We start from the raw sequence: 15640 nt of genomic DNA on the forward strand, positions 1-15640 counted from the left end.
TTTGGAAAGTATTCAAACCTCCTTCACTTTTTCCACATTTTGTTACGTCACAGCTATTCTAGTGATATCATTAAAATACCACAAAGGGATGCTGTACTACAGTAGAGCCACCCCAGCACCACATTTGCTCCTCAGAAGCAGATTTTCGCAGCTCCCCAGTGTTATTTTAATGGCCGTGGCCTGTGAAGCACGTGTTGAGGAAAATGTATTGGCAGGGTGAGTTATAAGCTTGCCTGGCTTAATAAGCCAATAGAAAAGTCCCAAAACTGCAAATCCATGTGGCACTCCAGGCAGACTGAAACAAACGCTCCAAGTATTGGGAGGGATGTTTGAAGTATTTGAACCCAGGACCGGTTGTAGATATGGATAGTTGTAGGAATGACATATTATGTCACATTTTGGAAACAATTGTCTGACTTGTGATAACATTGTAGTACAATGGCGGCTTCTAACACATCATTTTGAAGGTTCCACTTAAGATGATAGTGTTACGTGGTCGTTTCACCTTCCTTTGCTGAATGCACTTATTGTGTGCGTTTCCATAATAGCGTCTGCCAGGCTTAATGACCAGGATGCAAAGTGCTCCTGTATTGTGCGGCTCCAGGAAGAGAGTGTGGCTACATCCCAAATGGCACCGTATTCCCTTCATAGTGCTCTACTTTGACCAGAGCGCTATGGGCCCTGGTTAAAAGTAGTGCGCTGAATAGGGTGCCATTTGGGATGTTGAATTAGTGTAGTCTTCTCCAGAAGCTATTATAGTGTGTCCTCTACTGAAAGCTATTACAGCGTCCCCCTCAACAATACAGTTGGATAATAGTCATGTTATAATGGGATGGTGACTGTACAAATGGCTTTGGCGGGATACCAAATGGCACCCTATTCCCTACATAGGGCCCTACTTTTGACCAGGGCTCACTCACATAAAAAATCCTTGTGACATGTATATATATTTTTTTATCTGCCGTTAGTGCATAGCCTAAGTTTTAGGGCGTAACTGTACGCTGGCCAAATATACGGCAGTTAACAAATGCTTTTGGGAAAAAGTTAACGTCGATCCACTGAGGCAAAAAGTACCATAAAAGAACATTAGCCTAAAGTTTGGGAAAGATTTGGGGAAGTGGTAAAGGAGGATGATGGCAGTGCCGGTAGTGCTGAGCGAATAACTGACCATTCGTTGTTTTACCTCTGTTATTACGCCTAAACAACTAATTGACCGACATCGGTTCAATTACTTGAATTTCATTTAGTTTAGTTTTTTTTTGCCCAACGCAACGTTTCTCTAGAGAGAAATCAAATAATTCAGGAGAGAAATCAAGTCAATAACTATGTGGGACGCTGGGCTGAAGGAAGTTGTAGTTTTCATTAAGCAAATATTCAACCTAGTTCAGTGCAGAAATGTTGTAATTAACTACAATGACCATAATCAATTTATTTTTATGGCTCCGACAGAGACTGATCAGAGTGGAAGAGGTGACGCGAGAGGTTTCACTCTTGCCAAAATCTGTCCAAAATAAGCCCAATTTGTTTCTACGGGCTTATTATGGACTGAAGCTTTTCTCCTGCCTTCCCGCTTTTGTTAGGGTGGAGACATGAGCATCTCAACATTATATACAGATCTCTGGACCGATACCCTTTCACGCCTGCTTTGTTAGGGTGGAGACATGAGCATCTCAACATTATATACAGATCTCTGGACCGATACCCTTTCACGCCTGCTTTGTTAGGGTGGAGACATGAGCATCTCAACATTATATACAGATCTCTGGACCGATACCCTTTCACGCCTGCTTCGTTAGGGTGGAGACATGAGCATCTCAACATTATATACAGATCTCTGGACCGATACCCTTTCGCGCCTGCTTTGTTAGGGTGGAGACATGAGCATCTCAACATTATATACAGATCTCTGGACCGATACCCTTTCACGCCTGCTTTGTTAGGGTGGAGACATGAGCATCTCAACATTATATACAGATCTCTGGACCGATACCCTTTCACGCCTGCTTTGTTAGGGTGGAGACATGAGCATCTCAACATTATATACAGATCTCAGACACTTTCACGCCTGCTTCGTTAGGTTAGATACACAAAGACCCCTTGTTGATAGGCCATGTACCCCGAGGGATCCTACAGTAGTATCAATGGTTGTGAACCACTGGTCTAACCAATGAGGACCTGACACATGTCATTGGGATATTTTCTATGTTTTGGCAATTGAATGGTCACTATTTTTGGTTTTGGAATTTCTGTTACAAAATCATTGTAATGTCATTATTTCACAATGCTAAAATATCAAAACCGAAATAATATTTTTTTATAATATAACCGAAACCCAACCATCCTAAAAAAAAAAAGCACTACTGTTCAGATATATGGGTTAAATGGGATAGTCGCCTGAAATCTGGACACTGACTAGGTCTGTAGCCTAATTATGTACTCCTACCGAAATGAAGTATTTCTTGCAGTAAAATGATTTACCAAATGTACATTTTGACTCGGGAACAGGAGTGGAGAAATTTGATTTATTTATTTATGCATTCTTGAGAGAATGAATGTGCGGTTAGGGACCGTATGTAAAGGTGCTATCTTTATCAGCATCATAAAAGCAGATAGTATTTCAACCACATAAAATATGCATCTAAGCTGAACTGAAATCCTATCATAAACAGCTTTTAATTCCCTTAAAACCGGTCAAACTGACGTCATTTGGAGATTTTGCACTGAAAATCTCCGCGGTCCCTAAATGTCTTTGCTGCCCGAGAGAAAGAACTTTACTGACGTCAACTAGATTGAGGCATTCATTCTACTGATTCATTACATTCGTTTGGTGAGCAAGGGTTTATTTAGTTTAATTAACTGGGTCGTTCGAGCCCTGAGTGCTGATTGTCTAACAGCCCTGGTATATCAGAACGTATGACAAAACATGCATTTTTACTGCCCTAATTATGTTGGTAACCACTTTATAATAGCAATAAGGCACCTTGGGGGTTTGTGGTATATGGCTAAGGTATATAGCTAGTATACCACGGCTAAGCACTGTTTCCAGGCACTCCGCAATGCTTGTGCTTAAGAACAGCCCTTAGCCGTGGTATATCGGCCATATACCACACCCCCCCCATACCTGGTATAATCCTGTCGGTATTACTCCCTGTTCTCTATCTAACCTGGTTTGAGCCTGTCGGTATTACTCCCTGTTCTCTATCTGACCTGGTATGATCCTGTCGGTATTACTCCCTGTTCTCCATCTGACCTGGTATGATCCTGTCGGTATTACTCCCTGTTCTCTATCTGACCTGGTATGATCCTGTCGGTATTACTCCCTGTTCTCTATCTGACCTGGTATGATCCTCAGTGTCTGTATGCCTTAGGTCTGTGGAGTAGAAAGAAACCCCCTTGGCAGGCAGACCTCATCTCTCCTCTCAATTCAATTCAAGGTGCTTTATTGCCATGGGAAACATGTTAACATTGCCAAAGCAAGTGAAGTAGATATTATACAAAAGTGTAATAAACAATAAAAATGAACAGTAAACATTACACTCACAGAAGTTCCAAAAGTATAAAGACATTACAACGGTCATATTATGTATATATACAGTGTTGTAACAATGTGCAAATGGTTAAAGTACAAAAGGGAAAATAAATAAACATAAATAAGTGTTGTATTTACAATGGTGTTTGTGCTTCACTGGTTGCCATTTTCAAATTCTTTGTGGATCTGTGTAATCTGAGGGAAATATGTGCCTCTAATCTGGTCATACATTTCAAATCAAATCAAATTTTATTTGTCACATGCACATGGTTAGCAGATGTTAATGTGAGTGTAGTGAAATGCTTGTGCTTCTAGTTCTGACAATGCAGTGATAACCAACGAGTAATCTAACCTAACAATTCCACAACTACCTTATACACACAAGTGTAAAGGGATGAAGAATATGTACATACAAATATATGAATGAGTGATGGTACAAAACGACATAGGCAAGATGCAGTAGATGGTATCGAGTACAGTATATACATATGAGATGAGTAATGTAGGGTATGTAAACATTACATTAAGTGGCATTGTTTAAAGTGGCTAGTGATACATGTATTACATAAAGATGGCAAGATGCAGTAGATGGTATCGAGTACAGTATATACATATGAGATGAATAATGTAGGGTATGTAAACATTACATTAAGTGGCATTGTTTAAAGTGGCTAGTGATACATTTTTTACATAAATTCCGTTATTAAAGTGGCTGGAGTTGAGTCAGTATGTTGACAGCAGCCACCCAATGTTAGTGATGGCTGTTTAACAGTCTGATTGATGGCCTTGAGATAGAAGCTGTTTTTTAGTCTCTCGATCCCAGCTTTGATGCACTTGCACTGACCTCGCCTTCTGGATGATAGTGGGGTGAACAGGCAGTAGCTCGGGTGGTTGTTGTCCTTGATGATCTTTATGGCCTTCATGTGACATCGGGTGGTGTAGGTGTCCTGGAGGGCAGGTAGTTTGCCCCCGGTGATGCGTTGTGCAGACCTCACTACCCTCTGGAGAGCCTTACGGTTGTGGGCGGTGATACAGACCGATAGGATGCTCTCGATTGTGCATCTGTAAAAGTTTGTCAGGGTTTTGGGTGCCAAGCCAAATTTCTTCAGTCTCCTGAGGTTGAACAGGCGCTACTGCGCCTTCTTCACCACGCTGTCTGTGTGGGTGGACCAATTCAGTTTGTCCGTGATGTGTACGGCGAGGAACTTAAATGTACTACCCTCTCCACTACTGTCCCGTCGATGTGGATGGGGTGTTGCTCCCTCCACTATTTCCTGAAGTCCACGATCATCTCCTTTTGTTTTATTGACGTTGAGTGTAAGGTTATTTTCCTGACACCCCACTCCGAGGGCCCTCACCTCCTCCCTGTTGGCCGTATCGTCGTTGTTGGTATTCGAGCCTACCACTGTAGTGTCGTCCGCAAACTTGATGATTGAGTTGGAGGCGTGCATGGCCACGCAGTCATGGGTGAACAGGGAGTACAGGAGAGGGCTCAGAATGCACCCTTGTGGGGCCCTAGTGTTGAGGATCAGTGGGGTGGAGATGTTGTTACCTACCCTCACCACCTGGGGGCGGCCCGTCAGGAAGTCTAGTACCCAGTTGCACAGGGCGGGGTCGAGACCCAGGGTCTCGAGCTTGATGACGAGTTTGGAGGGTACTATGGTGTTTAATGCTGAGCTGTAGTCAATGAACAGCATTCTCACGTAGGTATTCCTCTTGTCCAGATGGGTTAGGGCAGTGTGGTTGCGATTGCGTCGTCTGTGGACCTATTGGGGCGGTAAGCAAATTGGAGTGGGTCTAGGCTGTCAGGTAGGGTGGAGTTGATATGGTCCTTGACTAGTCTCTCAAAGCACGACATGATGACAGTTGGTAGTCGTTTAGCTCAGTTACCTTAGCTTTCTTGGGAACAGGAACAATGTCAGCCATCTTGAAGCATGTGGGAACAGCAGACTGGGATAAGGATTTATTGAATATGTCCGTAAACACACCAGCCAGCTGGTCTGCGCATGCTCTGAGGACGCGGCTGGGGATGCCGTCTGGGCCTGCAGCCTTGCGAGGGTTAACACGTTTAAATGTTTTACTCGCGTCGGCTGCAGTGAAGGAGAGCCCGCAGGTTTTGATAGCGGGCGGTGTCAGTGGCACTCTATTGTCCTCAAAGCGAGCAAAGAAGTTGTTTAGTCTGTCTGGGTTTTCTTTTTGTAATCCGTGATTGACTGTAGACCCTGCCACATACCTCTTGTGTCTGAGCCGTTGAATTGTGACTCTACTTTGTCTCTATATTGACGCTTAGCTTGTTTGATTGCCTTGCGGGGGGAATAGCTACACTGTTTGTATTCAGTCATGTTTCCGGTCACCTTGCCCTGATTAAAAGCAGTGATTTGCGCTTTCAGTTTTGCTCGAATGCTGCCATCAATTCAGTTTCTGGTTTGGGAATTTTGTAATAGTTGCTGTGGGTACAACATCGCCGATGCACTTGCTAATAAACTCGCTCACCGAATCAGCATATTCTTCAATGTTGTTGTTTGACGCAATGCGGAACATATCCCAGTCCACGTGATCGAAGCAATCTTGAAGCCTGGAATCAGATTGGTCGGACCAGCGTTGAACAGACCTGAGCGCGGGAGCTTCCTGTTTTAGTCTGTCTATGGGCAGGGAGCAACAAAATGGAGTTGTGCTCAGCTTTTCCGAAAGGAGGGCGGGTGAGGGCCTTATATGCGTCGCGGAAGTTAGAATAACAATGATCCAGGGTTTTACCAGCCCTGGTAGCACAATCGATATGCTGATAGAATTTAGGGAGTCTTGTTTTCATATTAGACTTGTTAAAATCCCCAGCTACAATGAATGTAGCCTCAGGATATGTGGTTTCCAGTTTACATAGAGTCAAATGAAGATCGTTCAGGTCCATCGATGTGTCTGTTTGGGGGGGAATATATGTGGCTGTGATTATAATCGAAGAGAATTCTCTTGGTAGATAATGCGGTCAACATTTGATTGTGAGGAATTCTAAATCAGGTGAACAGAAGGACTTGAGCAGGAGGTTAGGAAGTGCAGCTCAGTTTCCACCTCATTTTTTGGGCAGTGTGCACATAGCCTGTCTTCTCTTGAGAGCCAGGTCTGCCTACGACGGCCTTTCTCAATAGCAGGGCTATGCTCACTGAGTCTGTACATAGCATTCCTTAAGTTTGGGACAGTCACAGTGGTCAGGTATTCTGCCACTGTGTACTCTCTGTTTAGGGCCGAATAGCATTCTAGTTTGCTCTGTTTTTTTGTTAATTCTTTCCAATGTGTCAAGTAATTATTTGTTTATTTCTCATGATTTGGTTGAGTCTAATTGTGTTGCTGATTTGGGGCTCTGTGGGGTGTGTTTGTGAACATAGGACCAGCTTGCTTAGGGGACTCTTCTCCAGGTTCATTTCCCTGTAGGTTATGGAATGTTTGGGACTCACTTCCTTTTAGGTGGTTGTAGAATTTAATGGCTCTTTTCTAGATTTTGATAATTAGCGGTTATCGGCCTTCTTCTGCTCTGCATGTATTATTTGGTGTTTTACATTGTACACAGAGAATATTTTTGCTCTCCCTATTCACTTAACCCCCACAGGTTGCTCTCTTTGTCACTCACTCACTCACTCACTCACTCACTCACTCACTCACTCACTCACTCACTCACTCACTCACTTCCTCCTCTCCTCTATCACGGTATCAACCTGTAATGGCTGATTCTACCATTACACTGAGAGAAAGGGGGGAGAGAGAGAGACCTAACTAACCTGTATTAGTTCAGCGAGAGATAGAAAGGAGGGAGAGAGAGAGAGACCTAACTAGCCTGTATTAGTTCAGTGAGAGATAGAAAGGAGGGAGAGAGAGACCTAACTAACCTGTATTAGTTCAGCGAGAGATAGAAAGGAGGGAGAGAGAGAGAGACCTAACTAGCCTGTATTAGTTCAGTGAGAGATAGAAAGGAGGGAGAGAGAGACCTAACTAGCCTGTATTGGTTCAGCGAGCGATAGAAAGGAGGGAGAGAGAGAGACCTAACTAGCCTGTATTAGTTCAGTGAGAGATAGAAAGGGGGAGAGTGAAGGATGTTAGTGAAGATGAAGCATGCCATGTCACACACAGTATGCTACAGTAGAAAAGGCCTGGCCACCATCAGCCTAATGATCCAGCCAGGACCCCTTCCTTCCCCTGATGGCTGCCACCTGCTGCAGTAGCACACACACGCTGCTGGCAGATCCCAGGCCACCCATGGACTAGTTGGGAACAATTACTGTACATACCACAGATTTTCTCTCATCAGATCCATACCTTGTCAGCCCAGACATATCATTGGCCACCCATGGACTAGTAGGACCATTGAAACTACATACCATAGCCTCTCATCTGATTATTATTATTTATTTATTTTATCTATACTGTATCACCTCAGGCATATCTGTGGCTAGCATGGGTCATTGAAGCTGTGCATATCACTTCAGGCGTATCTCTGATCCTATTTTAGCACTCCTACTCTGAGACACTTGCTAAATACAGGCCCAGAGTTGTAACCTGATCAGGAAAACTCCTGGTCCCTAATGTTAAGAACTACAAATACCACAGCATCTGTGTCTTGTTTCTCTTGACACACATTTGGGACAGATCTAGGATCAGCTTCCCCTCTTCCTTTCCTAACCTTATCCATTAGTGTGGGAAACTGACCATAGATTGGCATCTAGGGGAAACTTCATCCTAGACCGTTCATACTGGAACAGTTGAGTTCAGCTCCATTGAGCCAGCCTGACCTAGATCTTTGTGTACATGCTACATAAGTAAAGCTATGCATAATCACGTTCCGTTTACTTCGCTGACTGTTTTGCCATCTCAACGGCTTACAATCTTCCTGGATGTCTTCTAAATAGCAACTTATTCCCTATATAGTGCACTGCTTTTGACCAGAGTCCTATGGGCTAAGATCTGCCTTCTCTGCAAAGGAAAACATACCTTATTCAATGGCCTCTACTATATCTGTGTCCCAAATGGCACCTATTTCCTATGTACAGTACTAGTCAAAGGTTTGGACACACTTACTCATTCAAGGGTTTTTCTTTATTTGTACTAGTTTCTACATTGTAGAATAATGATGAAGACATCAACTATGAAATAACACATGGAATCATGTAGTAAACAAAAAACTGTTAAACAAATCAAAATATATTATATTTTTTTGATTCTTCAAAGTAGCCCCCCTTTGCCTTGATGACAGCTTTACACACTCTTGGCATTCTGTCAACCAGCTTCACCTGAAATGCTTTTCCAACAGTCTTGAAGAGTTCCCACATATACTGACTGATCACTCGTTGGCTGCTTTTCCTTCACTCTGCGGTCCAACTCATCCCATCTCAATTGGGTTGAGGTCGGGTGATTGAGGAGGCCAGGTCATCTGATGCAGCACTCCATCACTTTCCTTCTTGGTCAACAAGCCCTTACACAGCCTGTTTTTTTGGAATGAGTAGGTGTGTCCAAACTTTTAACTGGTATTGTATATAGCGATCTACTTTTGACTGGGGGTGTTTGGTGTGTTGTATACTGGCCAGTGTACAATACAAATATCAGGTATATTATATGTTTATGAGTAGTCTGTTGCAGATGGTACATGTTTGTGTTTTACATGAATAGCCTTCAATGCAGACACTTTGAACAATTTCCTTTTGGCTGTTTTAGATACTACAGTATGTGTCTATTTCCCTAGACATATGACATCTGAAATGTACAGTGTTGTAACGATGTGAAGATAGTACACAAGGGAAATGAATAAACATAAATATGGGTTATGTTTACAATGGTGTTTGTTCTTCACTGATTGCCCTTTTCTTGTGGCAACAGGTCACAAATCTTGCTGCTGTGATGGCACGCTGGTATTTTACCCAATAGAAATGTGAGTTTATCAAAATTGTATTTGTTTTTGAATTCTTTGTGGGTCTGTAATCTGAGGGAAATATGTCTCTCTAATATGGGCATACATTGGGCAGGAGGTTAGGAAGTGCAACTCAGTTTCCACCTCATTTTATGGGCAGTGTGCACATAGCCTGTCTTCTTGAGAGCCATGTCTGCCTACTGCGGCCTTTCTCAGTAGCAAGGCTATGTTCACTGAGTCTGTACATAGTCAAAGCTTTCCTTCATTTTGTGTCAGTCACAGTGGTCTCTGTCTCTGTTTCTCTTTCTGAATCAGCTTCAGGGGGTTCCTGGCTGACACTCCTACATGCCTCCACAGCTATGGTTATGCTTTGTTACCATGGCACCCACCATCAATTTAGGTCTCAGTAGTAGTTCTGAGACTGCTCGTAGGAGTGAGAGGGCAACCTCTCTGTTTCTACCTCTCTACACCCAGTTCTTTCTCTCTCCCTCTCTCGCCCCTTCCTTTCCGACTCTCTCCATCTGTCTGTGTCTCTCTCTCCACAAACAGTCTTGACCTGGTGTTTTAAATGTCCTCACATCTGATTGGCTGGTGATGTCAGTGGGTTTTATTAATGGCTCTGTGCAGTTGCTCGGCAGAATACACAGACTGGCATGCACACAGCCACACACTAAAACATCCCTCTCTCATTAACAGTATGAGGAACCTAGATGTTCTGTTTCTTTTTATCAAAGCAGCAGTCGTTCTGTATGTTTTAATTATTTATAAGAGATAGCAAAACATCTATAACAGAACTTGGAAAGAGTTTCATCATGGAACAACAAGACTGTTGAGTTAACAAATTAATCAGTGAACAAAAGAAACCAATGTGTTCTGTTTTCAAGTCCTGTAGAATCCTGCAAGTGGGACGAAAGCAGAATAAGTTAATCAAGTGAGAATTCTCAAACAAATGTGACCCAAACGTTTTTTGACCTCAGCAACACAATAGCACGTGCAGCAAAGACTAAGAAGCAGAGTCAGACTTCAACCAACCATCCAAAACGTTCCAGTATGTATGAAGGCGTTCCAGCCTTCCAGTATGGTATGATGCTGATGAAGACGGTTTCACGAACAGCTTTAGTATCAATATCGTCTCATTTTCCACATATTTAAAACAGATATATATCACACACACACACACACACAACCAACTTATAACACACTTAAAAGGCTTGTGGTTTTGAGAGAATCCCACTTTAACGTTGAGAAGCTTGCGAAGCCATTACTTTATAACCACTGCAACGGAGGCCAGAGACCACAACGCATGGCTTTCCCATTATTGCCCATGAGCGACTGATTTGACCTCATCAAGAAAAACACGGCAGCTCTGCTGTGGTTGCTTTGTTAAAGAATGTAGCTACGCAGTACGCTTATGAATGCAACGGGTTGGAATTGTTGAACGTGGAGGAAATAAGTGAATCTCGGGTGAAATGGAATATGAGGGGGATGAGCGTGTGTGCAGTGCACGCAGGTATGTGTGTTGTTCGAAAGAGTGTGTGTGTGGGGTGACAAATTGCAGGAGACACACCTCACACTAAAAGCAGAAGTCAGTGGTTAGCAGCGTTCCACAAGTAGTCCTTCAGTACAATACATTGTTCCATTTCTCCCATGTTGCGGTCTTCATGGCAAGCCTGTATTCGTTTAGGCCCGTTTCTGTCTAATTTATACAAAACGTAATCAACCGGCCCCCCCTATAGTCTTTGTGAATCAGCAGAGCTTGTTTTATTGTTTGTTTATGTCCTAAATGGCACCCTATTCCCTGTGGGCCCAGGTCAAAAGTAGTGCACTATATAGGGAATAAGGTGCCATTTGGGATGGATCCTAAATTATGGGATATTTAAGCGGTCGGTCGTCAGGGAGCTGAACTTGTGTGGATGGACACTACTGTCAATCATGGCTTCCAGCTGTATCAATGTAGTCACTTTGAAGCTCTCTCACACACACACACACACAGACACACACACACACACCACTCACCGCAATGACTCTGCAGTTTGCCATTTCAAACGACACACCCACGTGCCTTGAGTTTGTGGTGGCCAGAGCAATTTTAGAGTAATTGTTATTCCGTTTTTCCAGCTTGGCCCGGAGACACCACCTATGTTGTCATAATTGGTCAAATTTAACCTTTGCATATTTTCCATCGCCGGTAGGTAATTAGAACATAGTTTCTCAGTGAGGGAAGTTAGCAGCACAAATAACCATCATGCGATGACAGGACTTGGTAGGATGAGGTACAAGCCTGACCTCTTGACTCCATGTTGCATCCCAAATGGCACTCTATTGCCTAGTGCACTACTTTTACCAGAGCCCTGGTCCCATACCATTCACACGCTGTCTGGACACACCATGTGGACGGACACACAGTACCAGTCAAAAATTTGGACACCTATTCATTCAAGGGGTTTTCTTTATTTTTACTATTTTCTACATTGTAGAATAATAGTGAAGACATCAGAACTATGAAATAACACATGGAATCATAAAGTAACTAAAAAAGTGTTAAACAAATCAAAATATATAATAATGTCTTAAAGTAATGATGTACTGTCGTTTCTCTTTGCTCATTTGGGCTGTTCTTGACATGGTATGGACTTGGTCTTTTACCAAATAGGATATCTTCTGTATACCACCCCTACCTTGTCACAACACAACAGATTGTCTCACGCATTAAGAAGGAAATCAATTACAATGAACTTTTAACAAGGTGCACCTGTTAATTGAAATGCATTCCAGGTGACTACCTCATGAAGCTGGTTGAGAGAATGCCAAGAGTATGCAAAGCTGTCAAGGCAAAGGGATTTGTCAAGCACTTTTTTTTGTTTGTTTACTACATGATTCCATATGTGTTATGTCATAGTTTTGATGTCTTTATTATTCTACAATGTAGAAAATAGTAAAAATAAAGAAAATCCCTTGAATGAGTAGGTCTGTCAACTTTTTGACTGGTATTGTATTTTTTACGGACTCTAAAATTGCTCGTGCTGATAGGTATTCATTCATTTCTTTTTTTATGGGGATTGTGGGGATTTTGGGAATTGTGTGTATTGCAAGATATTGCTGCGCTGTTGGAGCTGGAAGCACAAGTATTGCCCTGCACCTGCGATAACATTTGCAAAATTGTGTACACGACCAGTACATTTTGATTTTAAGTAGTGTACCAAATATGGACTAGGGTTCCATTTGGGACACTTACTGTAGCGACAACCACAGGCTGATACTAGATCATTTTATTACCATTAATCATTTTAAATCTCAGATTGGATAGCCGTTAAACATAGATTACACCTTTTTTTAAGGAGCATTTTGCTTGGAAACCTGCTCTTTTTAACTTATCTTATGCTCTTTGCGCTGTTTTAACTTCCATTCATTGTTGTGTTCTGTCTGTGTAACTACACAGTGTATTCATAAAGTATTCAGACCCTTCACTTTTTCCACATTTTGTTACGTTACAGCCTTTATTCCCCCCCCTCATCAGTCTACACACAATACCACATAATGACAAAGGAAAAACTGTTTTTTAGAAACCTTTGCAAATGTATTTAATATAAAAAACTGAGATCACATTTACATTAGTGTTCAGACACTTTACTCAGTACTTTGTTGAAGCACCTTTGGCAGCGATTACAGCCTTGACTATTCTTGGGTATCACGCTACAAGCTTGTCACACTTGTATTTGGGGAGTGTCTCACATTCTTCTCTGCAGATCCTCTCAAGCTCAGGTTGTATGGGGAGCGTCGCTGCACAGATATTTTCAGATCTCTCCAGAGATATTTGATAGGGTTCAAGTCCGGGCTCTGACTGGGTCACTCAAGGACATTCAGAGAATTCTCCTGAAGCCACTCCTGTGTTGTCTTGGTTGTGTGCTTAGGGTCCTTGTCCTGTTGGATGGTGAACCTTCGCCCCAGAGGTCCTGAGCAATCTGGAGCATGTTAGCATCTATGATCTTTCTGTACTTTGCTCTATTCATCTTTCCCTCGATCCTGACTAGTCTCCCTGCCCCTGAAAAACATCCCCACACCATGATGCTGCCACCACCATGCTTCACCGTAGGGATGGTTCCATGTTTCCTCCAGACGTGATGCTTGGCATTTAGGCCAAAGAGTTTAGTCTTGGTTTCAGAGAATCTTGTTCAGTCTTGGACCAGAAAATCTTGTTTGTCATGGTATGAGAGTCATGCTGTCATGTGTCTTTTACTGAGGAATGGCTTCCGTCTGGCCACTGTACCATAAAGGTTAGTGGAGTGCTGCAGAGATGGTTGTCCTTCTGGAAGGTTCTTCCATCACCACAGAGGAACTCTGGAGTGCTGTAAGTGTGACTATTGGGTTCTTGGTCACCTCCCTGACCAAGGCCCTTCTCTTCTCTTCTCTCAGAGCGGGCAGCTCTGGGAAGAGTCTTGGTGATTCCAAACTTCTTCTATTTAAGCATGATTGAGGCCACTGTGTTCAAAAATGTGTGTGTACCCTTCCCCAGTTCTGTGCCTCGACACAATCCTGTCTCGGAGCTCGACAGACAATTCATTCGACCTCATGGCCTGGTTTTTGCTCTGGCTTGCACTGTCAACTGTGAGACCTTATATAGACAGGTGTGTGCCTTTCCAAATCATGTCCAATCAATTGAATTTACCACAGGTGGACTCCAAGTTGTAGAAACATCTCTAGGATGATCAGTGGAAACAGGATGCAACTGAGCTCAATTTCGAGTCTCATAGCAAAGGGTCTGAATACTTATGTAAATAAGGTATTTCTGCTTTTTATTTTTAAAACATTTGCAAATATTTGTACAAACCTTTTTTCGCTTTATCATTATGAGGTCATTTGTGTAGATTTGATGAGGGGGAAAATCATTAAATCCATTTTAGAGTAAGGCTGTAATATAACAAAATGTGGAAAAAGTCTAGGGATCTGAATACTTTCTGAAGGCACTGGATGATGGATTCTTGGCCAGGGCTCACTTGGAAAAAGAGATTTAAAAGTTTCAGTGTGACTTCTCTGGTTAAATAAAGGATGAATCAAATGAAACAGAGCGGTGCTAGTTGCTAGGCTATGTTACCCTGCTGGAAAGACTTGGTTTAGTGGGTTGTTACATTTCTGTTTTGATGTGTCATGTCTAATAGAATGTGTATTCATTGGCCCAAACAATGGACAGTGTTCAGTAGGGTACACAATTACAAAACGTTTTGCAATGGAATATTTTCAAAACATTTTCTACCTACTGAACAGGTGTGTTTGTGTGTGTGCGCACACAGGCCGTTGACCCAGGAGGAGATGGCCCAGCGCAGGGAGCTGGCCAGACAGAGACACACTGAGAGACTGGCAGCCATTCAGCAGACGGAAAGTGGGGAGGGAAATGCCCAATCAGGAAGTACAACACCAGCAACCACTCCTGGTGGAGACGACACCATAGGCAAGTGTCTCTCTCACACCCCCCCCCCCCCCCCACACACACACTCACTCTTACCTTGCTAAAACCCCAACCCCTGGCCTCTTTTCCCCTAGTGGTTTGGAAGCTCTGGCCATTTCCAATGACCAGTATGTTCATGATGATACCACTGATACCAGTATATGTCTTATTGTCTTCCCTGACATGCAGGTAGTGAGGGTGTCTCAGGCCAGATACAGGACCTGCCTCTGAAGGCTAAACCAGAGGAGGAGGAGGAGAAGGAGATGTTCGTAGCCTTCGCCAGAGTCTACAGCGGGGTGGTCCGCAGAGGACAGAAGGTGTTTGTGATGGGGCCCAAGTACGACCCTGCACAAGGCCTGCGCATGGTAAGGATGTTCACACTTACAGGCAGGCACACACACACACAGGCATGTGGACACACACGTACACACACTCTGCAAAGGCACAAAACACATTTCCTGCTCAATTTGCAATATTCACCAGTCAAAACAATAACTGTTCTGAAGATGAAACCAAATGCGCTTTGTTCAAAGAGCAACAATCATACATTTTCTGCCTGTTTGTTTCCATCTCAAGATGTGTATTCCAAGGTTAAAGATAACATTGACTTCTATGATGAGGGCTGTGTTCCTCTGTGGCCTGGGCAACAGTAGTGCGCTATATACTGTAGGGAATAGGGTGCCATTTGAGACAGACAAGTCGTTGTATTATTGTTGCCTCGTCCCTCCTGGCTTCAGTAGCAGTACTACTAACTAACAATTGCTTTTAGAATCCAATATCA

At 43.0% G+C, this 15640-nt stretch overlaps 1 protein-coding gene across 1 annotated transcript in view; it reads left to right on the plus strand.

Annotated features, from left to right (window-relative positions):
* Positions 1 to 15640, plus strand: part of LOC110515557 (elongation factor-like GTPase 1) — a 109418-nt gene that overhangs the window by 11420 nt on the left and 82358 nt on the right. Inside the window, exons 13-14 of the mRNA XM_090222840.1 lie at positions 14705 to 14866; positions 15053 to 15224. Coding sequence (XP_090078966.1) covers positions 14705 to 14866; positions 15053 to 15224 — 334 coding nt within the window. The remainder of the gene's footprint in view (positions 1 to 14704; positions 14867 to 15052; positions 15225 to 15640) is intronic.

Source organism: Oncorhynchus mykiss, chromosome 26 (assembly GCF_057628025.1).
Source record: "Oncorhynchus mykiss isolate SJ-2025 chromosome 26, ASM5762802v1, whole genome shotgun sequence".
In the NCBI taxonomy this organism is placed as follows: Eukaryota; Metazoa; Chordata; class Actinopteri; order Salmoniformes; family Salmonidae; genus Oncorhynchus; species Oncorhynchus mykiss.